Genomic DNA, 25752 nt, shown 5'->3' on the forward strand with positions numbered 1-25752 from the left:
AATAGAATCGCCCACATCTTCCAGACTCTGTCCCTTGGTACAAACTTCTGCATTTTTTTTACTTTAAAAAAGAACAGAGTTAATTTGAAAGATGTAGAAATCATCACTCATGATAATTTTCTCATTTATGGGAATTCGTTGAGTGATAAAAATTGAAGAAATGACGCTTCTTAGAGAGTCCCTGAGTAAAGATAATATCTAAATCCACAGTTAACATCTCTTAGGTCACAGATTCATTTGAAACTCTTTTTCAAAAAATGTACTTATATACCTACACACACAGCTTTGCACTTGGTTTTGTTGGCTTTACAGCCTCCTAAATGTTTATCAACTCGAGTTACAGCAGCTGGTTTAAATGACTATTCTCATGCTATCATAGTTGATATCAGTGAGAAATAAACGTCTTGGAAAACATTCATCCAATAGAGCACAAATTAGCACACTAGAAACAATATTATCTTTATTCTGGTTAACTCTGAGGGACTGGATTTTCTTCAAAGGGCTTATTATCTTTTTGCTTTGTCGTCAGCAGGATCTAAATCTGATCCTTCACTGGGAAAGGATGTGGACTCTTAAATCCTACAACTGTGAGCACTGCGGGAGTGACTTTATCAGCGGCAGGGCTCTGAAGTATCACTTTCAACAGAAGCATCTTGGAAAAGTTCACCGTGAAAAATGTGACCAAGAAGTCCTGAAGGGGAAGCAGCGAGGTCACAGTGAGGTACAGCGAGCGAAAGTGGGGGGCGGGGAGCCAGAATCTCCTCCTTTTCCTAAAATACTTGTGCTTTGTGTTTGTTGGTTCTGTTTTTTTCATTCTCTCATGAAGATTTATTAACAGAAAACTGAAAGGAAAAACTCGTGGCCACAGGCCACAGGTCAGATGCAGTGGTTAAAGCTGCGTGTCTCAGCCTTCTTGGCTCTAAATGACCCATCCTGCAGAGCTGCTGTGAAGGGCACTGGGCAGAATTCCCTGGACCCAGGCGTTATACCCAGGGCAGGCGCTATCGTAATTATTATTCCAAAGTGCTTGTGTGGGGATGGAGTCCTTGCAACCCTAGAATTTTTCACTTTTAATGTGCCCTTAGAGGTAGACTAATTGACTTCCCTTGCCTCCTTTCCCCTCCCCCATTTTACAAATGAAGGATCAAAGACCCAATTAGGTTGAGTGATTAGCCCAAGGCCTGCAAAAGTAAACATCAAAAGAAGAACTGGGCTCTCATTCTTCTGATTTTATAAAATATAAACTAGTGCTTTTTTAAAAATACTTTTTTCAGCAGTATGGTTCTCATGGTTCATTGCTTTATTAATCTGCAGCAGTTTTCCATCTGTGTCAAAAAAAAAAAAACACCAAAAACCCAAACTAATGGACTTTGCTATGTTTTGAGAACATAGAATGAGAATTCTCTGTGCCCATGAATGGGAGCATTTAGTGAGAAGCCAAATGAAAACCAGCAGATCTCTGAAATAGCTCTTATAATTCCTGGATTAAGTATTTACTTTTTCTCAGTCTACACGTGACAGGTCAACCATGGAGACACACAAGCTACACTGGGAAAATCTAGAAGAAAGGAATGGAAAATATATGGATACAAACATATCAAAAACATGTAGGATGTGTTCTAGACGCTTTGGGACAGTCCTTAGTCGGGAGAACCATGAAATACAAGACCATCACTTTACAGCCCGCAAAAGAGGTAATGGAGATGCCCGGTGCCTTCCCTGTATGGATGTTCACGCCGCATAGAAGCTGTCTTGTGGCTTCCCTACGTCAGAGCGTTACAGGTTGTTTCCAAGAATGGCAAATAGAGAGTGCAGAGGGTGGAGCTAGTATATACTTGAGATTGTATACTCTTGGGGCATGCATGTGTACTAAGTCACTTCAGTCGTGTCTGACTCTGTGACCCTAAGGACTGTAGCCCGCCAGGCTCCTCTGTCCATAGGATTCTTCAGGCAAGCATACTGGAGTGGGTTGCCGTTCCCTCCTCTAGGGGATCTTCCTGATGCAGGGATCGAACCTATGTCTCTTAGGTCTCCTGCATTAGCAGGCGGGCTCCTTACGACTAGTGCCACCTGGGAAGCCCATACTCTTGGGGGTGGGGGGTAATTCTGTAGAGGCACCTTGGAGGAGGAAGCTGGGAAACTGAGGCGTTGTGCAAAGAGACAACTCAGAAGCAGCAACAATGGGATAGAATGTCGGGATCCAAGTGGGAGTCAGATTATGGTCTGTCCGTCAGAAATTACCACAAAACTAACGTAATACACCTTCTGCCCTCATATTTATGGTTCTGTCCCCTAAAGTAACTGGTGGTTGCTGCTCTATGAAAGTCTTTTAAGATAAAACTTTTTTCGGGAAACAATAATTGGCTCCGAATATAAAAGAGTCACTGAAAAGTGATCAGTTTTTGGTGAAATGTCCATAAAAGGAATGGTAACTGTGTTTCAAGCAAAGGAATCAAAATGTACAAAAACAAAAAAACCCCAATCTGTTAATTTGGCATAATTGATGAAATTTAAAGAAGGGGCTGTGTATCCTCTGAGTGTTAATGTAAAATTTATTATTGTTTAGTACTATGTTCTGATTTATAGTGTGATTTCTTCTGTGATCTGTGACTCTTTTGAAGTATGTGTTTTTAAAACTTTCTTAAAGTATGGGATATATTAGCTATTTTGTTACTGATTTCTCATTTAATTGCACATTGGTCAGAGAATGTAATCTGTGTGATATCAGTTCTCTGCTAAGTGTTGAGTTTTATCTATAGCTGAGTATATATTCAATTTCTGTGAAACTTCCATATGTGCTTGAAAGGGAAGGATCAGTTGAAAGTTCATTTCCAGAAAGGATTAGTGAGTTCTTCTTCAAGGCATTTGCCAGAGGCCTCTTTATAATTAATTCTCCATGATAATATGAATTTGTTATATAAACCTAAATGAAAGCCAGTTTATTATTGCAAATTCTCAGGGATTTTTTTGGTGTGTGTATGATCTATCCTGATGTCTTAAGCAGTAGAGAATCCACCTGCCAATGCAGGAGACACAGGAGATGCAGGTTCAAACCCTCAATTGGGAAGATCCCCTGGAGGAGAAAATGGCAACCTACTCCAGTATTCTTGCCTGGAAAATTCCATGGACAGAGGAGCCTGGCGGACTAAAGTCCATGGGGTCATGAAGAGTCAAACATGACTGAGCACGCACACACTATGATGTATCGAGTGCAAATTTATGAAATTTTCTGAACTGTTGAAAGGCATCAGGTATATGCCATCTCAAAATGTGCCAACTCAGCATATTGATTATTTTGAACTTCCCAGCGTCAGGGTCTTTTCCAATGAGCTGGCTCTTATAAGGTGACCAAAGTATTGGAGTTTCAGAATACTCAAGTCTGATTCTTGGTAGTTTTCATTTCTTTTCTGGAAAGGACTCTGTGAACATTAAAAAAAAAATAAGATCAATAAAATCTGTATGCTTTTCCTCTGGTTAATCAGTCTATTGTCAGTTTTGCTCACATGCCCCATTTACTGAACTTAAGAGTTCAATTATTCAGTTCCTTCCTGTGAAGTGTGTGGCCAGTCTCGTCAGCATTTCTGTCTTAAAACACAAACACACACATCCACTAGCATACACGCCTCTAATGTCCTCATTTTAAAAAATGTACTCTCTCTTGATTTCTAGCTGTTGACTCAGTTTCTTCATTTTGAAAACACTGTGCGTGTCTAAGGCAAACATTCCGCAGGTAGAATTTGGCCTGTGGGCTGGCAGTTTAAGACCTTTAGAATAGATGGCTTAACTTAGAGTGCTTTATCCTGGGATCATTTTATTGAAACTTGATAACATACATGTTTTTCATTTAGAAACTTAAAGTGATTTATGAATCAGGGCAAAGACCTTTTCCTGACATAAGAATGGATATCTCAATTTATTCTCAGAGAAATTCAGCCATTTCTCTGTTGGGACTTAGGGTTAACATGCCAGCTAATTCCAGAGGGAGTGAACTCTGCTGGTTCCCCTCACGCCCTACCAGCAGAGACGGTAGGTCTCCCTGTGACAGAACAAGGCAGTCCTGGTAATTAACTAGACGTAACTTGCGTACAAAATTAGATGCTTGTGTCAGACACACACATATCTATTTCTGTGCAGCAAATGTCAAATATTGATCTTTTCTCTATGAAGCCCAAATGTCCACAGGATTTTCACCTCATAATATGTTGGAGTGTAAAGGTCCCCAAGAGCTACAGAGATTTGCAGACCGAAAAATCTGCCCTGCCTCTGGTTCTCAAAGAGCTGCTTGTGCAGCTGAGATCGGTACCCTGCTCCAGCTGATCCAGACTTCCTTTCCGGTGCCGGCCTCCCGAGTGATCCAGGTAATCTGAGCCCCCAGCCCTCAGGCTGGACCTCGCAGCCCTAAGGAAGCCATTCCTTTCTCCTGGAGGTGACGGACATCAATCGGGCAGGGCCATGTGTTCAGAGGCCAGCTTCGCCTTCTGTAGTGGCTGTAAGAGGCCTGCTAGGAGCCCTTTGAAATGCCAGGGCAAGCTGCCGGCTGGTGGGGCAGGCACTCAACCATGTGACAGCTGGAACCCATTAAAGTTGGCAGTTTTTGCCCAAGGGGTGAAAGTGCCTTTACATTGGCAGGGCCAAAGACTTGGCTCTCACTAGACCGATGCTTTTAAATGCTTAAGGGAATTTCAGGCAAAGGAGGTACGCCTGTCCCCCAGAGCACTGTTTCATGCCTGAGCAACCTGCCTATGGAAGTAATTAGGTGCTGTCTTGATGGACTTCCTCTCAGCCTAAAGACAGTTCACTGTGTCCGGGAACAGTTGTCCACAGAGCGCAGGGTCATTCTGTGAAAACTGCCTTAAAGGAAAATACCCTGAACACAATGAAGGGGTCCTAACAACAATGATGGCGTGATTTCCCTTCTATCATTATTATTTATAATGTTAGTATCACTACTACATAGTATCTAATCAGTGTTTAGAGGGAAAAAAAAATATGGGACATAGTTCTGAGGGCTTTTTTTTTTTTTTTTTTTTTTTACCATTTTTCCATTTCTTCATTTTAAAGTGCACACGATTGTTATAAAAGTATCTTTAAGCCTTGTCTATTTAAAATAAAAATGTTAACTTTTAATGTAACAATAGCAAAGATGATTTAAGAGTATGATTAAATGCTACCTAATAAGCAGTGGAAAAAGCCTGAATATGAAAGAGCATATTTTCTTCCACAGAAATAAAGCATGATCACAGGAGCTAGAAATGGGGAGTCAGAGTTCTATTCCCGTCCCACAAGGTGAAAACAAGGGCTGGTGATCAACTAAGTTGTGAAATTGCTGTGCCCTATATTCCATTCTTACCCCACTCCAGTACTCTAGCCTGGAAAATCCCATGGATGGAGGAGCCTGTTGGGCTGCAGTCCATGGTGTCGCCAAGAGTCGGACACGACTGAGCGACTTCACATTCACTTGTCACTTTCATGCACTGGAGAAGGAAATGGCAACCCACTCCAGTGTTCTTGCCTGGAGAATCCCAGGGACGGCAGAGCCTGATGGGCTGACGTCTATGGGGTCGCACAGAGTCGGACACGACTGAAGCAACTTAGCGGCATATACCATTCTTGGAGGTTGACTGTACATGTTAGCACATTACAAACTCTCTCTGGTTAAGGAAGCACTAAAAACTACATTTCCCACATTCACTTGCTACTGTGACAAAATGGGTTTCCTCAATTAGTTGCACTACCACAAGACTGAGTCCAGAACCGAGTGAAGTCAGAGCAAAGGCCGGAGGGCACAGGGTGCCTATTTCACCTGGTCCAGATGTAGCGGGTGCGGGATGACTTTGAAGCCGAGGGTTCTGGCAATGACTTCCTGTCTCTGGATTTTTAGCAGGGCAGGCATTTCTGGGATTGCACAGGCAGCTTCTCGATCCTTAGGTGTCAGCTAAGGCATATAATCCTAGAGTCAGCAGTTGCCATCACAGCTCTCAGAACAGGCTCTATAGCACAGGAAGCTCAGCTCAGTGCTCTGTGATGACCCCCGTGGGTGGATGGTGGTGGTGGGAGGGAGGTCAAAGAGGGAGAGGATATATGTGTACATATGGCTGATTCACGTCATTGTACAGCAGAAACTAACACAACACTGTAAAGCAATTATATTCTAGAAAAAAAAGGTTGGCTAGGTCGGTGCCAAGAATAAAACTGGCACATTGCTGCTTGCTTGAGCAAGCCCCATGGTGCCTGACGGAATGGGCTGTTGGAAGTCCTTAAGAAATTAACATGCAATAAATGGCAGAGGACTGAGAGCTTTACAGTGTTTTCTAAACTTCTTGAGAAATTGTGTTGTCACAGTCTGTTGACAGGTCGCTTTTACCTTGTGGATGTAATGTTCCCCAAATCATACGTAACAGCTTCTTTTACTGCTAAAGAGCGTCCTTTGGGAAATTGCAACCAAAGTTTTCTTTGAGTGCTAAGTAGAGCAAGGCTGTGCTGCTAACTAATTTAAGTTTTGACTTTTATAAAATTATATTTAGTTAAGAGATTTGCAATAAGTACTCATTAATTATAATGACAGAATACTTTATTGAACTCATTGGTGATCTATTTGGAAATATAGCAAACAAACGCCCTCCAGAAGCACCAGTCACTCAAGGTTTCAACTGGTAGGAATGGGTTTATTTCAGGACACCTAGGTACCACATGTACTAGTGGGGAATTTAATTCCCGCCTTTGTGGACTCCTCACAATCAAGTGGCTCTCAAGTAGAAACTCTGAGAACTTCTAGCTCTCTTTATTCATAAGGATTTTCAGACTTTTCCTGCAAATTCTGCTTTCTTCCCATAACTGAACCTAAGTTTAGTTGTGAACCATCGTAGATGACTTTCTTCTCCTGTCTTTTTTTACACCCCCCCCAGGTTGAGGGAAGATAAAGTAGCATATATTTAAGCTATTCACAGTGTTAATTGACTGAAACATGCTACAGCCAGGAATCTACACTTCCCTCAAGGTTAGCTGAGCTTTCCCCCACATCGTGCCCGCTGTCTTCACAGGGTGGTTCTTATGTGAAAGGGACCGACACCCAAGGATGCTCGGAGATTGACATCATCCTGCTCAGTGAGGTGTTTGCCGATGTGAACCATTTCAAGAAACAACTGAGAGAAGGGTTGGAGACTCTGAGAGAAAGCTTGACGCGAACTGCATATGGGAACAGGTCTGGGTGAATGCACTTCTGTGAATTCTTCATTTCAAAGGTGAAAAAGACTGCCAGAGGAAACTCAGCACAGGAGACCATTATTGAGTAATGTTACTTGTATAAGTGAACATTAAATTCTTGGGAGAAAACTTGGAGGGATTGCCCCGGGGGCATTTTTTTTTTTTAAAGACTTCTAGCTAAACTTTCAAGGAAATTCATGAATTTGAGATCCTATGATTTAAGGACTAATTATATCTTCTCCAATGCACCTTTATTCAATTTCCCTCTCTTAGCTGAAATCTGACCCTGAGGAATGCAAACAGGAAGGACTGAGAAAGGTGCCTCCAAGTAGGAAGAATCTTTGGAGACACATTTGTCTGATAAACATTCCCTTCAGCAATGTCTTGGGGTCGTTTGCTGAAATGGCTTTGCTGACATTACACGCAAGCTTTCTTTGCCCTCAATGTTGAATTCGCCAGCTAGACAGAACTTTTGTTTTTTTTGGTGAGTTACAAAAAGAAAAGAAGAAAGAAAAAACCTTGACACGTTGCTATTTATTTTTCTATTTCAATTTTACATCTTCTGCTATTTTATTCAGTCTAATGAATTGTGGATGAAAAAAAAAATACAAAAAACTATGTCGTAAAGTGAGTAAAGCATTTTTGGGGGAGAAAAATAGACCAGGCTGTGTGCCACTTCAATCCTAAAATAAGATCCATGTTTTAAAACAACGTCCCAGAACTGTTTATTAATTTAAATAATAGATTCATTACCAAGCCCTTGCTTCAAATTAGTATACAGAACTAGTTTGAATGTGTCTTTTAATGAAAAACACTACCTTTAGGAATACCAAACACCTACTAAATTGTGGTAGTTAGCAAAGACGTCAGATGAATGGCATGATGGTGACTATAATGAAGCACGCTGGGGTTGGAAAGGCAAAAAGGGAAGTGATGGAGTTTCACATACGATTACACTTTGAACAGGGAAAGACCACCTTTAAGAAAAGAAAAAAAAAAAAAGAAATAGGAGAATGTGTTTTTCATTTTTACCCATTGCTTCTTCCAAGTTTTCCCCATTAGATTTGTAAACTATAGGTTACATTATATCATTGTTATTATTATTTATCAAAATAGGACAGTTAAAGTACTCTCAAGGCACATTAAAAATAAGAGTTGGGGTATACCCTTTCCCTGGTGACCTTATTTGGAATCAGAATCTTTGTCCTTCACTGTAATGTCCTAATTCTATACTCCCTGCCCGCTCAGCGTCAAAGACCCTAATTGATGAGCTCTCCCTAACTCCTTTTCCTCTCCTCTGGATATCAGGCAGGCACTCTTCTCCTGGACAAAATATGCTTGAAGCTTTTATTTTGTTGGATTTCTAGAATGAATTTTGAAGTAGAACCTATGAAAAAGAACAGCTCTGAAAACCTTCATTTACTTGTTCTAATTGTTCCTAAAAACAAGCAAGCTCATTTTCTAAGTTCTATTCCTTCTATGCTTTCAACTCATTAAATAATTTAATTGACAAGCCTTTAAAGTTGAACCGAATTCCCAGGTAACCACCATCCTTTCCTTCATGTTTATTAAATGCCTATTCTTTTTCTCAGAGTGATTTTTCAAGGGGCTATAATGGTTTTAGTTCAGCGCAGAATATACCTTATCCCCTATTTTGTTTTGCTGACGATTTTGGCAAAAAAAAAAAGGAGCATATTTGCAGGATGAATGAGACTTTAAGGCAGCCTGAGTGGAAAGGATTGTGAAGTCAGGAAAGGAGATAGATTGTCCAGGATGTTGCCTTGTACTAATATCTGTATACAGCAGTTGCTTTTTCTGGCTTTATTCTCTGCTTTTCAGAGCAACCAAGACCACACTGTGACTCACTTGAAGGGCAAATTGAATTAAAAATGGAAAAGAAGCAGATATGTGAGTCTGACAGTTGGTTTTGACTCCCACCCACTGAGAGAGTAAAAACGTTTATTGTTTCAGTTGATACCTGGTTTTTGGTGATATATTGTTTGTTGCTGTTATTTTTAAAGCTATTCAGTTACTTTATTTTGAAAGATGAGTGTGAGAAAAGCCTTTCTTGTCCTTTGGAACAAGTCCACGTTTTAACCTACCAGTAACAGCAACTGTTCTATGTCAGTCATTTTCTGGGCGCTGCTTATGAATGAAACCTCAGGAGACTTGCCCCGTAAGCCCAAAGTACTAGAAATCGTTTATGCACCAGAGGCACGGGGCTCCTTTCTGCACACACTGGTGTGTTTATTATTGAAAACCACAATGGGGAAACGTATTCTGAGCTTTTAATAAGACACTGCTGTAAAAAATGCATCATGTCTATAACTTGTTAGTTATGTTTGTGATTGGGATTTCTGCCCATTAGCTCTTATTTCTAATTGCTTTGATTTAGAGATCTTAGAAAAACAAGAAGCCCTCTTTATATTATCAGGTCAGATAACTTAAGACCCTTTTCTGATACATGACCCTTTTAAAGCCACAGGACAGGACAGAGTTGTCCTGACAAGACATGGCCAAGATAAAACATGTTGATGGATTAGGCTGAAATCAAGTGGACAGTGGCAAATATATCATCTGAGGACTCATGATCAAGCACTGCCAGGATCCATGTCCCATTTCCACTGATATTAATAGCAAAAATATTTTGAGATACTCATTGGATATTAAATTGCATGTAAATTAGCCTAGGATAGTACTGACATTCTCATTAATCTTGACCCATTCTAAAAGTGATCTGAACTCCCCAATTGATTCAATCTCTCATTTAAGCCCTCTGGCATTCACAAGAGTAAACTTTATCCACGTAGGACAGAGTCTACCAAACACAGAGTTTTTATATTGAGCATAGCAAAATCTGCCTCTAAATGATGATAGGAGTGTTAGGCTACTGGTTTGTTTCACTCCTTTCACCCTTCCTGACTGAGAGAGAAGGATATAGTCATGATAATAATGATTTAACATATTCCTTTGGTGGTGTGTGTATGTGCTCAGTCATGTCCGACTCATTGCGACCCAGTGGACTGTAGCCCACCAGGCTCCTCTGTCCATAGGATTTCAGGCAAGAATGCTGGAGTGGGTTGCCATTTCCTCTTCTAGGGGATCTTCCCAACCCAGGGATCAAACTCGAGTCTCCTGTGTCTCCTGCATTGGCAGGTGGATTCTCTACCACTTGAGCCACCTTCATGTTCTTGACATTTAGAGAAAAGTGCTGAGGGGATTTAAAATTTCAGAAATCTTGTTCAATTCAAACGAAAGGACATTATATATGCAATTTTTTTTTTTTTTTCATTTTGGATGATGCCTTTTGGCTTGTCTTTCAGGTCACAGTCTCTTCTGCTATATGTAATTTTTGTTAAATTTTTCTGTAATTTCTTAAGTTCAATTATTTTTTTCGGTTCTGTAATTTCCATTTTTTAATATATAGAAAATCTATCTCTGGTTTAATTTTTCATCTTTTTGTCTCCTTGTGCTATCTGTTCCTCTGTTCACTGAACATATTAATCAGTTAAAATCTCATCCATTTATGCCAATATTTGGATCACCTATGGGGTCTGTTTCTACAGTTTGGTTTTCTTCTTAGTTTAACATGTTATAGCCCTGTCTCTTAGAATTCCTAGTGATTTGAAATTTCATTTCTAGTGATTTAAAGATTAAAACCAGGGCCCTGTGCATTAAACATCTTAGATGCTTTAGCTGATGGTCTCTTTTTCCAGAGAGGGGTATCCTTTCCTCACCAAATGGATAGAATAAGAGTTGATCACCCAGGTCGCACCCCCAAACCCATTGACTAAAACTATCTGGAGGTGAGCCAAGGCATCAATACTTCTTAAGGACCTCCAGCTGTCTCCAACATGCCGCTGAGTTCCTCAGCATTACAGTCCAGCAGCTTCACCAAGTCCTCTCCTCTAACCTTTGTCTCCACAGTCCCCGAGACTAAATCCCGATGCATGTTGTCTCAGCCTGGACAGACTACCTACACCTCCATTCAGCTTTTCAAGATGACGTTTTGCTTCATTTCATAACCATACCTGTCCCAGGCATCTTCAGAACTCAGCAGATGTTTGGAGGGAAAAGCAGGTCATATCTTGAGTTCAATTCTCCACCCTTCCCTTCTCATCATGCTTGTGATTTCCAAGTCTTTGCATTGCTTCAGCCTCATAAGCTTGATAAAGTTCTACTTGTTTCTTGAACCCCCAAAGCTTCTCCCTGTCCAAAGTCTTTATTTTCAGCTTCTTGTCTATTTCCCAAATCAGTGTATGTCCCCAGGAAACAAGGCAGCTGACTATGAGTCCATCTCTCCACAATCTGCCGCCCCAGTCCTCACTAAATCCTGACCTTTCTAGCAGCAACCCTCCAGTACCTCTAAGACACACATGCATATAATTTTTTAAATCGAGTTTTCCAGTTGTTCCCAATGAGCATTGGTTGGCTGTTCACTATTCCCTTATACTCAGAAATAGAAGTCTAGTTCTCTTATTTCATTTAATCATATTCATAATTAACAGTATCTTATGCCCCAATCCATGTTTAGATAATAATTCATTTAAAAATTATTCATCATCTACTATGTGTCAGATACTAGGGATAGAACAGTGAACAAAACAAACAGTTCCTGCCTGTGTGCACCTTATACCCCCCTACAAGAGAAATAAATAATACAATGCCAAGCGGTCCCAAGGCTATGGTTTTTCCAGTAGTCATGTATGGATGTGAGAGTTGGACTGTGAAGAAAGCTGAGTGCCGAAGAATTGATGCTTTTGAACTGTGGTGTTGGAGAAGACTCTTGAGAGTCCCTTGGACTGCAAGGAGATCCAACCAGTCCATTCTGAAGGAGATCAGTCCTGAGTGTTCTTTGGAAGGACTGATGCTAAAGCTGAAACTCCAATACTTTGGCCACCTCATGCAAAGAGTTGACTCATTGGAAAAGACTCCGATGCTGGGAGGGCTTAGGGGCAGGAGGAGAAGGGGACGACAGAGGATGAGATGGCTGGATGGCATCACCGACTCGATGGACATGAGTTTGAGTGAACTCCGGGAGTTGGGGAGAAGGCAATGGCACCCCACTCCAGTACTCTTGCCTGGAAAATCCTATGGACGGAGGAGCCTGGTGGGCCGCAGTCCATGGGGTCGCTAAGAGTTGGACAAGACTCAGCGACTTCACTTTCACTTTTCACTTTCCTGCATTGGAGAAAGAAATGGCAACCCACTCCAGTGTTCTTGCCTGGAGAATCCCAGGGACGGGGGAGCCTCGTGGTCTGCCGTCTATGGGGTCACACAGAGTCAGACACAACTGAAGCGACTTAGCAGCAGCAGCAGCTGCCGGGAGTAGGTGATGGACAGGGAGGCCTGGCGTGCTGCGATTCATGGGGTCGCAAAGAGTCAGACACGACTGAGCGACTGAACTGAACTGAACTGAAGAAACATAAAACAGGGTAAGGAGATAGGGAATAGGGAAGGAGTTCTTGTTTTAAAGGATGGCCAGGAAAGGCCAAATGGGGCAGCAGGGACCTGAATGAAGCCGGCATCCAGCTGTGCGAATTATTTGAGTTAATTGTAGTCCAGATAGAGGAACAGAAACTGCAAGGTCCAGGGAAGGGAACGCCCCTGGCATGCCCAAGAAGGTGCCAAGGGAGCACCAAGGCTAGAAATAGGTGAAGGATGGTCAAAACTCATCTCATTTTTCTCTTTTCTTTCTCTAATCATTCATACAATGTCATGCTTCTTTTCTAAGGATACTAATGGGAAAGAGAACACCACTGTCTCTAAGATTCAGTTTTTTATGTACTGAAAGTCTTCACAGCCATTCCTTTGAGATCATGGCTTACTATGATATCCTGGGACCTACACCTTCCACAGGTAAGGTTTATTTGTTTGGTTTCCCAAGAAACCTTTAAAATGGCTATTGATTTAATATGTATTTATGGGGGACTGACCACATCCAGATACAGTACTGAGCTAGGCTTCTGGAAGAACTGAATCGCTTATTGGTTTTGGAAGTCACTTTTTTTCCCCTGCAGTGTATTAACACCAGTCATCCTTATGTTACCAGTTTTAAGAAGTAGGATCAAGTATGAACTAGTTGTCCAATATAACAAGGGCCTTCCAAAGTGGTGCTGGGGGTGAAGAACCACCTGCCAAGGCAGGAGATGTAAGAGACCTGAGTTCCATCCCTGGGTTGGGAAGATCCCCTGGAGGAGGGCATGGCAACCCCTCCCGCATTATTGCCTGGAGAATCCCATGGACAAAGGAGCCTGGCGGGCTATAGTCCACAGGGTCACAAAAAGTCAGACACAACTGAAATGACTAAAGCATGCATGCCAGTATAATAGAGTGGGAAAAGAACACAGAACAAGTTTGGACTTGGCCTGCAAGGAGCTGCTTTTTATTTATTTATTTATTTTTTAAATTGAAGAATAATTGCTTTACAGAATTGTGTTGGTTTCTACCAAATATTGATATGAATTGACCATAGGTTTACATATGTTCCCTCTCTCTTGAACTTGCATCCCTAAGATTTTGTGGTATCTAGAGTGAGATATCGGAGAAGGCACTGGCAACCCACTCCAGTACTCTTGCCTGGAAACTCCCATGGATGGAGGAGCCTGGTGAGCTGCAGTCCATGGGGTCGCTAAGAGTCAGACACGACTGACCGACTTCACTTTCACTTTTCGCTTTCCTGCATTGGAGAAGGAAATGGCAACCCACTCCAGTGTTCTTGCCTGGAGAATCCCAGGGACGGGGGAGCCTGGTAGGCTGCCGTCTATGGGGTTGCACAGAGTCGGACATGACTGAAGTGACTTAGCAGCAGTAGCAGCATCAGAGTGAGATATGAAGCATAACCACTAATCATACTCAGAAAAGGGGAGATAGAGTATCTCCATTTTAGGCAAAAATATGAGGGCCCTATTATGGATTGGATGTTTGTGTCCCGCAAAATTCACACTTTGAAGCCTACCCCCAGACGAGATCGTCTTGAGGTGAGGCCTCTGAGAGGTGTCAACAATTCGGTTTAGATGACATCATGGGCGTGAGGCCCAGTGATGGGATTCATGCCTTTTGTTAGAGGAGACACCGGAACTTCCTCTCTCAACCACATGAACAGGGAGTGGGAAGTCAGCCTTCACCTCCAAGGTAAGCCAGGAAGAAGGCTCTCACCAGGAACCAAATTTTCCAACACCGTGATCATAGACTTCCCAGCCTCCAAAACTGAGAAAATAAATAATTTCTGTTGTTTAAGCCACCTCATCTGTGTTATCTTTGTTTTAATAGCCCAATCAGAGTCTCAGATGACTCAGGGATTTATATAGATGTAAATGTAGCCTCTAGAAAACTTGGGGCTTGAGTGTAAGTGTCTGCTTGACTGAAACATTGGTATATTCTCTGCAGGGCAAAATGTAGAATGGAAAAGGCCATAGCAATGTGTGAGCCCTGCTCTGGCTTAGCAGCAGGTATCAAATATGTTCATTGATCTATTGATTCATATACTCGATTCAACCATCATTTCTGGAATACCTACCTCGTACCATTAAATACTTAACAATGAATTCCGTAGGAGCTCAATATTTTTGCTCTTTTGGAGCTCACATTTGGGAGAGGAGAGGTTCATGAGCCACTAATTCTTAAATATTTCCTTCCTCTCTCTGTGTCTTTGTACTATGTGTCTCCTGATAAACCTTTCTTGTCCCATCCTACTCTCAGCCTTGAAAGTTTCTCCTTACCCTTCAAGACCTGGTGCACCTCTGGTGACCTTCCTTCCCTCATCAGTCCTTTCTGGACCTGCCTCTTCTGTATTCCAATGGAATCCCCCATGGTTTGCTGCTGGAACATGTTCCCCTTATATTGCCATTGTGCATTGCATTTGGAGGTCTTTGAGGATAAAGTTTGCATTTGTGCCTGAAGTGAAAATGAAAGTCACTCAGTTGTGTCTGACTCTTTGGGACCCATGGACTGGGATTCTCCAGGCCAGAATACTGGAGTGGGTAGCCTTTCCCTTCTCCAGGAGGTCTTCCTAACCAGGGATTGAACCCAGGTCTCCTGCATTGCAGGAGGATTCTTTACCAGCTGAGCCACCAGGGAGCCCGCATTTGTGCCTAGAACTTTTTTATTCAATAAATATGCATTGGAAAAGGGAATGAATGAGCATAGCATTGATCCTACCCTTTCTCAGCCAAACTCCAGTGGAATATGTTGACTTTCTTAATCTGGTTCTTTACTTATCAGCACTGTTGGACAATGTGCTGCTCATATTAAAATTCTGTTGTGCTATAATTTGTCAATACATATGTTCTGCATGCCTACCATGTTCTAGGAACTGTGTTAGGCCTGGGGGCACAAATATGAATAAGACATAGTTGACTTTATAGTCTGGAGGGCCTTACAGTCTGGAGACACACAAATAGGTCATTTTATTATAATATCATCTACATTGGGCAGAGATAAGGAGAACTCTGAGATAAGAAGGGCTACTAGGAAGGAGGGTGTGAACTCAGCCCAACCTGAGTTTTTAGTAACCCTGTGATACTCTTCCGGGAGAAGGCAATGGCACCTCACTCCAGTACTCTTGCCTGGAAAATCCCATGGATGGAGGAGCCTGGTAGGCTGCAGTCCATGAGGTCGCTAGGAGTTGGACACGACTGAGTGACTTCACATTCACTTTTCACTTTCATGAATTGGAGAAGGAAATGGCAACCCACTCCAGTGTTCTTGCCTGGAGTATCCCAGGGACAGGGGAGCCTGGTGGGCTGCCGTCTATGGGGTTGCACAGTCGGACACGACTGAAGTGACTTAGCAGCATGATACTCTTCCTGAACCTATGATGTTTTTTAAATGTTGTGATTTATCCCACACCTATTACATGCATATATAATTCTCATTGCCTTAAGATTAATCTGATAAATGAACCTGCACAAGAAACCTGAAAAGAAGCTATTTTCCCAGTTTGAATATTTAAAAACTGAGCCTTAGAAAAGTTAAGAAACTTGCCCACATTTATGTAGTTAGTAAATGTAAGAACTGGGATGACAATCCAGGTCTCTCTCCTTGTGTAGGCCCTGTGTAGATTGACATGACATCAAAGTTATGTAATAGACAGTACATACTGGGCTTGAGGCCAAGTCTCAACTCTATTTCACATTATCTATGTGAACTTAGGTAAGTCATGAGAAACTCTGAAGCCTTGCTTTTCATCTATAAACTGAGATAAGAAAGTTACCTCAAGGATAGTTGTAAGAATCAAAAGATTTAATTTCAAATCACATAGCATGCAACTGTATTTAGTTCAATGAATATTTATTAAGAAAAGATACTTCCTTCTCCTTAGGTCTCACCATAGCCCATGAAGCTCTCATGTTTGTGTAAAATGCTTTTTTTTTTTTTTTTTTTCTTGTGTGCAGACTTCAAAAGCACAATTGTTAGCCATCTCTTGGGTAGTCTTGAGAATCTGAGTTTATATCAGTAGCTCTGAAGCTAGAATGTCTCCCAGTGGAGCATAAGTATATTTTTACTCTGGCTTCTAATTCCCCTGAGTTCTTGAGCACAGTTGTGTGAAATGAATTTTTAAAAGACTGAAATTATTATGTAACCCTGCTTCTCTCCACTGATGATGGGGAATGGGTTTGACAGGAGAGGAGCAATTTAGAGAAGTCCTAGGATTCCAGGGAATTTTAATGGGCAGCTAAATGTTGCCAGTGATTGTCAGAGCAAGACTCAGATGATCACGTCAAATCCTCACAGGCATCTTAATATTATTCCCTGCACATCTCACATCTATGCTAGACAATTAATAGTTTGCCCCTTCTGCCACAATGAAGCCCAAAGCCATGAGGTTTGATAAGGGTGTGGTTGACAGTATTTCTGCTCCAGATATGATTCCAGATCAGCAGTAGCAGCATCACTTAAGAACTTGTTAGACATACAGAATCTTGGGCACCACCCTAGACCTACTAAGTTGGAAACTGCATTGCAAAAGATCTCCAAGTGACTCTTGTGCTCATTAAAGTCTGAGAAGTATGGAATTAGCCTCTGATTAGGAAGCATTTGGGCTCAGATCTCACCTGTGACATAGGATAGTAAAATGGCATTAGATGGCTTGACTTCCTAGCTGTGTGACTTCGGGAAACAATTTCTCCAACCCTATTTCCTTATTTGTGAATGGGAGATAATAATAGTTGCTACATCAATGGTTGTTAAAGAGGAAATATGTTAATAAATGTAGAGTGCTTACAATATTTACTTGACTAATGGCAAGGGACCCAAGTATGACTGTTTTACAAAAGATGATGGTGATAAAATAAACTCATCTAAGTCACAACAGAGTAGGAACAGACAGTCACAAGCCTCAAAAATAATTTAAGTTAGAGATCACCAACTTAGGTTCCTGTCAGTGAAGAATCTTGAAGTAGGGGAAATGTTGATACAGAGGTGGGTTTGAGTAGATAATCTCTGGGTCAGCCAAGACGCCTTATCAGATAATAGGAAAAGGTCATCAAATATCTGATACACCTATTGTATACCCAAATTTAAGTTAAAATATTGCTTCTCTACCTTTTATCATCATAAACCTGAGTTTTTGTCTAAGTCTGTTTGCTAAAAAAAGTTAGACCGTCAGTAAAATTGAAAGGGTATTTTAAGAGTTGTAATGACTGTTGCCTTGTAAGTTTAGGACTAGAATCTATTGGCTCTAACAGCATTTATGAGAATATTTGCCATAAACAGCTTCATTTGTTCATCTATATTTATTACAGGAATCTGATTTTACTCTCAATCCTGTTGATAATCAGTCTACTCTTCTGTCTCCGATTTAGCCCTAAACAAGTGAACCTGTATAAAAGGACTGTACAGACACTCTTAAAATTAAAATCCAGATAAAGGCATAAAGCTTTTTTTTTTTTACAGTGTTTTACAAGTAAAATAGTTTCTTGCCAATTAACTTAAAACTATGTATCGCAGAATCTAAATGTGCCATGATTAACAAGTGTGTCATTGTGTGACAATTTAATTGGGCAGGACAGGTACATATAAAGGTATACAAAATAGATTCATATTCAGTTCAGTTCAGTTCAGTCCCTCAGTCATGTCTGACTCTTCGTGACCCCATGAATCACAGCATGCCAGGCCTCCCTGTCCATCACCAACTCCCAGAGTTCACTCAAACTCACGTCCATCGAGTCAGTGATGCCATCCAGCCATCTCATCCTCTGTCGTCCCCTTCTCCTCCTGCCTCCAATCCCTCCCAGCATCAGAGTCTTTTCCACTGAGTCAACTCTTCGCATGAGGTGGCCAAAGTACTGGAGTTTCAGCTTTAGCATCATTCCTTCCAAAGAAATCCCAGGGCTGATCTCCTTTAGAATGGACTGGTTGGATCTCCTTACAGTCCAAGGGACTCTCAAGAGTCTTCTCCAACACCACAGTTCAAAAGCATCAATTCTTACATCCATACATGACCACAGGAAAAACCATAGCCTTGACTAGATGGACCTTTGTTGGCAAAGTAATGTCTCTGCTTTTCAATATGCTATCTAGGTTGGTCATAACTTTCCTTCCAAGGAGTAAGCATCTTTTAATTTCATGGCTCAAGTCACCATCTGCAGTGATTTTGGAGCCCCCAAAAGTAAAGTCTGACACTGTTTCCACTGTTTCCCCATCTATTTCCCATGAAGTGATGGGACCATATGCCATGATCTTCGTCTTCTGAATGTTGAGCTTTAAGCCAACTTTTTCACTCTCCACTTTCACTTTCATCAAGAGCCTTTTTAGTTCCTCTTCACTTTCTGCCATAAGGGTGGTGTCATCTGCATATCTGAGGTTATTGATATTTCTCCCGGCAATCTTGATGCCAGCTTGTGTTTCTTCCAGTCCAGCGTTTCTCATGATGTACTCTGCATATAAGTTAAATTAGCAGGGTGACAATATACAGCCTTGACGTACTCCTTTTCCTATTTGGAACCAGTTTGTTGTTCCATGTCCAGTTCTAACTGTTGCTTCCTGACCTGCATACAGATTTCTCAAGAGGCAGGTCAGGTGGTCTGGTATTCCCTTCTCTCAGAATTTTCCACAGCTGATTGTGATCCACACAGTCAAAGGCTTGGCATAGTCAATAAAGAAGAAATAGATGTTTTTCTGGAACTCTCTTGCTTTTTCCATGATCCAGAGGATGTTGGCAATTTGATCTCTGGTTCCTCTGCCTTTTTTAAAACCAGCTTGAACATCAGGAAGTTCATGGTTCACGTATTGCTGAAGCCTGGCTTGGAGAATTTTGAGCATTACTTTACTAGTGTGTGAGATGAGTGCAATTGTGCGGTAGTATGAGCATTCTTTAGCATTGCCTTGCTTTGGGATTGGAATGAAAACTGACCTTTTGAAGTCCTGTAGTCACTGCTGAGTTTTCCAAATTTTCTGGCATATTGAGTGCAGCACTTTCACAGCATCATCTTTCAGGATTTGGAGTAGCTCAACTGGAATTCCATCACCTCCACTAGCTTTGTTCATAGTGATGCTTTCTAAGGCCCACTTGACTTCACATTCCAGGATGTCTGGCTGTAGGTCAGTGATCACACCATCGTGATTATCTGGGTCGTGAAGACCTTTTTTGTACAGTTCTTCTGTGTATTCTTGCCACCTCTTCTTGTGTCTAATTGGGAAAATTTAAGTAGATTATGATAAAAGATACTGGACATTTATATATCATTCAGTTAGAATAAGCACAACCTGACTTAATGATGTTTTGTGAGATTTTATGATGTTTTATGAGTAGTAATAAGATAGAGATGTCTATTTGGTCATGCTTGCTATTTAACCTCGTCTTCCTCCCTCATTAATGTAGTGCTAACTGCCAGATTGTTTTCAATGTGACCAAAAGGCATCTTTTAAAGTCATCTCTATTTTTGTAAATAGAATCAATTCCTTCAAGTGTCCAGGTAGTAGACTGTCTTCTGAAAATATATATACAGATAATAACCACTTAGATAATTAAACAGAAGAGATTGTATAGGTTCTTGTGCACAGAGCATTATGGTATTTAGTTTATATGCTGGATGATATTTGCAAACGGTAATGAAATTTGCTTCTGAGAAATAAACTTCCTCTGCTGATAGAAAATTTTCCTCCTCAGATGAGAAAGATTTCCCTGCACTAGCGTTTGCTCCGTTTGAACTGCTCTGGCACCATAATGTCGGAGTTTCCTCTTTGAATCACTGGGGTAGACCGTGATAACTCTCCTAAGTACAGAAATGGTTTTGTTTTAAATGCTGAAGTTCTAACTAAACAGAGTAACATAGCTCGTTGGTACCGCGGGAAACCAGGAGAGGAAAGGAGGGGGAAAGTCTCACGGTTGTCTTTGTTCCCTGGTGTTTACAGATTTAAAACTTCACCTTTACTGCAAGCTATACCCTTGTAAGGACAGTGACGAGGCCCAGCTGTGTGCCTTGGCCCTCGTACGATACCAAGTGGATTTCGTCAAGGCCTCTGTCGTAAGGGTGAAGGAGCTCATTCGTTTAATGATACATTGGCTCAAGACATCATTTGCCAGCCCCACCGAAGAGAACAAGTATGTAACCAGCACATGGGTACCCGTGAGCCTTTCGATTTTCACGTTCCTTTTCTCTGCTCTTTCAGGTCCCACGTCTTTCTTTGGTAGGCAGAGCGAATACGTGTAGAGAGGGAAAGAGAGAGAGAGAAAGGAGAGAGAGAGAATGAGGGTTGTTATAAAATACGGAACATCTGTCTTCTATTATTCCAGGTATAACAAAACGATTTGGTAGAAACCAAAATACTCAGTGGCATAACCAAATGGGTTGCTGCAAGGAAGGAAGGCCCAGGAAAGGAAAAGGGAAACTGTTAGCATGATCTGCACGAGTCCTTCAGTGTTCACATTTGGTGTGCCTTCCACTGTAGGCGATTCTAACAGAGCAGAGTCATCCTCTGTGGAGATGCTGCTGCTGCTGCTGCTGCTAAGTCGCTTCAGTTGTGTCTGACTCTGTGTGACCCTATAGATGGCAGCCTGCCAGGCTCCCTCGTCCCTGGGATTCTCCAGGCAAGAACACTGGAGTGGGGTGCCATTGCCTTCTTCTGTGGAGATGGGCCGCCTCCAAAGTTGATGATGTGGCTGTTGTAGTCTTTTTCCCTCGCTTTGATAGCAACAGACTCTAATGTAAAGTAAAGGGATGTGAGGGAGACTCAGATACTGGTTTTAAGTACTATAAGATAAACTTTTGAAAAACAGCTAGAATATAGTTATATGAATTCTCCATTTGGCAGTAAAAGCAGAGACGGGGTTTATTATAACATATTTATATATGGCCATTTTCTACATGGAATAAATCTTCATCTTTATATGAAGTTGTTAACAATCTTGATTTGTTCATCTGAATCACACTCTGTTTACTCTTTATATGTTTCTCTGTTTAATATTGATGATAACATTAGGCGGTTTGTTAAAACATACATTACTCCTGTGTAGTTACCGCCTATCTCTATGCATCTCTAACCATCCTATATATTTTTTTCTCTTTTGGTTGAGTAAAAATTTACTAGTGAAAACAGAAAAAGAAATAAACCTTCTTACCTTGAGGAGATTTTTGGTCAGATGACAAGCCTGGTTTTGAAATCTAACAAAATTTTTTTTTTTTTGGTAGTGGAAAGCATTTACAGGTCTGCAAGAAGAAACTTATGTATTAATGTAGCAGAAAAATCATTCTAAGACTTAAAAAGGTGGTATTGTGGGGAATTTGGACCACATATGTCCCAATATGATAATTGGTTTTCTATTTTGGGAAAGTAATCTGGCAATGTGTATTAAGTATTTATTATGTGTTAAGGATTTTAAAATATTTGAACCATTTGTCAACTTAATTCCCCTCTGAGTTAAAAAGAAAAAAAAAAGGTAAAAGTCAGAAGTAAAATAAATATTTCTTACTATTTGGTTTTAAAAGAAGAATTGAGGCCATTTGTATTAAAATATCATTAAAAAAGAGTATGCAAAATGAAGATTTTAAAAAGAGAGATCCGAAATGCTTAGATGAACTACCCTTACAGAAAATAAATCACATTAAAAAAAGTAATTTGTGTAAGCATACTCAGAATAGTGCTACTAAAGATAATGAAAATTGGGAAGGAAAATTTCCCTGAGGTGCAAGTAAATTTGTCATATAATTTTGATGAACTACTATTCAAGAAAAGTTTGGGAAACATGGAAACATTTACATGAAACAATTTCAAATGACTAAAACAGGATACAAAATAATATGAACACATATCAGAGCTATATAAATATATATGTAATAATGGTATAAAAATGTGAAGTAAAATAGTTCAATGCTTATTAAGTCTCCCCCGACCTCTACTATATTTTCTTTCATAAAATGTGAAGAACATCTCCTGCTTGAGTAACTTCCAACCATGATTTACTTTGGGCATTTGGGAACATCAGTAGAAATGGATTTTAAATCCTGTGTTCATTGTTGACAGCCCCTGAGGGAGAATCACAGGGACTGAGCTACTGATTATCTGAAATCACTGAAATGACTCACTATTCATTACCAGGACAAGAGACTTTGTCTACTTTTAGTTTTTCTATTTCCTTCATTGAGGTAAAAACAAATGTTTAATGTAATAGTAGGAAAATGCTACTCTGTTTCCCCTAAATTCTATTAGAGGAAAAAAATTGCATAATTTTGCAATATATCATCAAAAGATATTTCTATGACTAATGGATGCCAAGGCAGTAAAAACACATATTTGGATATCAACCATTATGAAATCCTAAAATTCTCATGTTGGATTTTTTCCTCTTTTCCTCCCAAGTTTGTTTATCAACTTTCATTTTTTCCCCTGATAAATAAACTACAATTTAAAAGACTTAATATAAAAAAAGCAAACACATTTCTTTCTTCATCTTCAATCCCCAACTCCCAACAATGTGTTTAGAGCATATTCTCCAAGTTTGTTTTCTGTGTATGCTTAATTTTTTAAAATGTATTTGCTGTTTATTGTTTTAAAATTTTTTCGGTTAATCTACATTGTATCTTTAGATCTGTACATTGTGAGCTATCTTGCTTCTTGTACAGGACAACACTGTCTAAAATAGAAAGTGAGGTTCAAATACGAGCCTCATATGCAATATGATATATTCTAGTAGCCACATTAAAGAGGTAAAAAGTAATAGGCGAAAGTAATTTTAATATTTACCCGGTATATCCAAAATGTTATCTTTATAATATGAAATCAACGAAAAAATCACTCACATATTTTACTTTCTTTATATTTCTTGAAAATATAGTATATACTTAAACTAGCCACGTGTCAAATGCTCATATTCACATATGGCTGGGGGCTGCCATCTTGGACAGTGCAGTAGGACATGTACCATGAAATCATCTAATTAGTCCCCTACTGATAAACATTCCAGTATTTACTATTTCAAACAATAAAATAAAAAACATACTTTTGTTTATATCTGTCTTTGAGTACTTGTAGATGTTTCTACAGAGTGAATTCATGGAAGTGAAAAATGCTAGGTCAATAGGATGGAACAAGTCAAATTTTAATAGAATTGACTCCAAAAAATACTTTATTAATTTAGAGTTTCACCTATAGAGTGTTCATCTCCTCACAAACTCACCGATGTTGGATATTAAAATTCCTGCTTTTCGCCAATCGGGTTGATGGAAATATTGTTATTATTTGCTAAGTAGTGAGATTGAGAGTGAAATTTCATCCTGTTAATTGCCTTTAGAGCTGGGATTTTTCTCATAACTGAATAAACTTGTCTTCACTTTCTGGGTTCATTCTGTGTCTAGATTTCGGAGACTTCCCTCCTCTTACACAGTGGAGCTCCTCACCATATATATCTGGGAACGGGCGGAGAAGCCCCTGTCCTTCAGCCTGGTGCAGGGAATGAGGGCAGTCCTCAAACTTCTGGTTCAATACGCAGATATCGACGTGGTTTGGCACCGACACTATCCTCGCAAGTTCCCCGTTCTTGTAAAAGTTACCCAGAAGCGCACGAGGTAACTGTTTCTCTTCCCTACCCCCTTAGGATATAGGAAATGGGTCTGTCATCAAGGAAGGAAGTCTGGAGCAAAGAGTAGCTTTAATGGGATTCAGTGTAAATGAGACGGCCCTGATTACTACAAAGTCATTTCCTTTAATTGCTTCTCACAGAACTCTAATTCTAAAGTGCGAATTAAGAGGAATTTGAGCACAACGAATAGAATGTGGTTATAGACAACAAGTGAAGTGGAAACAGAAGACCTAATCCAGGGAGGACAGATTTCCTCAGTTGGGAAGGGAAAATGAGTAGGAGTCAGGGTTGGTGGGGTTCCAACAGGCCTGGCTGGTCCTCCCATGGTTCCTGGGGATTCCTTTTCTTAACAGAATTACATCTTTAACTCCAGCATTCCCCTCTTCTACCAATATGGCATCTCTGGTGGTTCAGACGGTAAAGAATCCACCTGCAATTCAGGAGACCTGGGTTCGGTCCCTGAGTTGGGAAGATCTCCTGGAGGAGGGCATGGCAACCCATTCTAGGATTCTTGCCTGGAGAATCCCATGGACAGAAGAGCCTGGTGGGTTACAGTCCATGGGGTCGCAAAGAGTCGGACACGACTGTAAGCACACAGCACAACCATCCGGCAAATTGAAACTGGTTTAGAAATGGAGAGTGGGAGGTTTGTTTTGCTTTGTTTTAGGCCATTCATTTTAGACCCTGTAAATCCTACTGTCAACGTGTGTGACACCTGCAATGCCTGGGATGAAGTTGCCCATGTGGCGAAACTTAGCTTACGGAAGCCTCTCTTCAGCGGAGTGAGAGCTGAGCCCCCCTGGCTTTTCACAGATGCCTGGTAAACTGGGTGAGGAGCTACTTACTGTCCTTGCATTTCTGTGGAGAAATAAAAAGGGTTCAAAACGTATTGCCAAGAAGAACACTCTGGATGAAAAGCAATGTGAAGAAAATTGTCTAAATGTAATTAACCACTTTAGTGAACCCAATCTTTAATAAACATCGCTTCAGATAAAGAGATCTGCTTCAGCCTTTAAGAGAATTGAATTCCCCTCCCCCATTTTTTGGATTCACTTGCTTTGGTGGCCTTGTGACCAGAAAACATTCAAAAAAAAAAAAATCCAAGTGTCGACAGTAAACAAATAAATAAAGCCCCAAAATCCATTGAGAGAGGATTAACTGAAAGGGTAAAATAGCTCCCATTTTTTAGTTTTAGTTCATTAAAGTTTCAGGTTGACTTTTCTTTTTTAATACTTCATTTTTGTTTATTTGGCTGCATCCATCTTAGGGGTGGCATGAGGGATCTTTCTTGCAGCATGCAGGCTGTGTAGTTGTGGTATGTGGGCTTAGTTGCCCTGGGGCATGTAGTATCTTAGTTCCCTGACCAGGGATCCAACCCAGTCCCCTGTACTGGAAGGCAGATTTTTAACCCCTGGACCACCAGGGAAGTCATTCCTGTTAACTTTTCAATTCTGACAACTAGGTACTTCCCTGGGTCACCTGCATTTTCAGAATTTTCACTATGAAAACCTGCTCGCACTAAGTACTGT

At 40.7% G+C, this 25752-nt stretch overlaps 1 protein-coding gene across 1 annotated transcript; it reads left to right on the forward strand.

Moving 5' to 3' along the window:
* LOC109562349 (2'-5'-oligoadenylate synthase 1-like) lies at nt 1–25752 on the forward strand. The gene is made up of 9 exons (XM_019965459.2): nt 1–37; nt 530–721; nt 1508–1694; nt 4168–4358; nt 7041–7201; nt 12938–13062; nt 20560–20749; nt 24000–24209; nt 24891–25752. The coding sequence occupies exons 2-9, from the start codon at nt 563–565 to the stop codon at nt 25045–25047; spliced, it is 1380 nt and encodes a 459-aa protein (XP_019821018.2). The 5' UTR covers nt 1–37; nt 530–562; the 3' UTR covers nt 25048–25752.

This window comes from Bos indicus, chromosome 7, assembly GCF_029378745.1.
Source record: "Bos indicus isolate NIAB-ARS_2022 breed Sahiwal x Tharparkar chromosome 7, NIAB-ARS_B.indTharparkar_mat_pri_1.0, whole genome shotgun sequence".
Classification (NCBI taxonomy): Eukaryota; Metazoa; Chordata; class Mammalia; order Artiodactyla; family Bovidae; genus Bos; species Bos indicus.

Excerpts from the sequence above, each read along its gene's own strand:
- LOC109562349 (XM_019965459.2), top strand. The coding sequence starts at position 563 with ATGTGGACTCTTAAATCCTACAACTGTGAGCACTGCGGGAGTGACTTT. Across the intron at positions 1,695-4,167 it reads CTTTACAGCCCGCAAAAGAG|CCCAAATGTCCACAGGATTT; the intron begins GTAATGGAGATG and ends TTCTCTATGAAG. Across the intron at positions 13,063-20,559 it reads GGGACCTACACCTTCCACAG|ATTTAAAACTTCACCTTTAC; the intron begins GTAAGGTTTATT and ends TGGTGTTTACAG.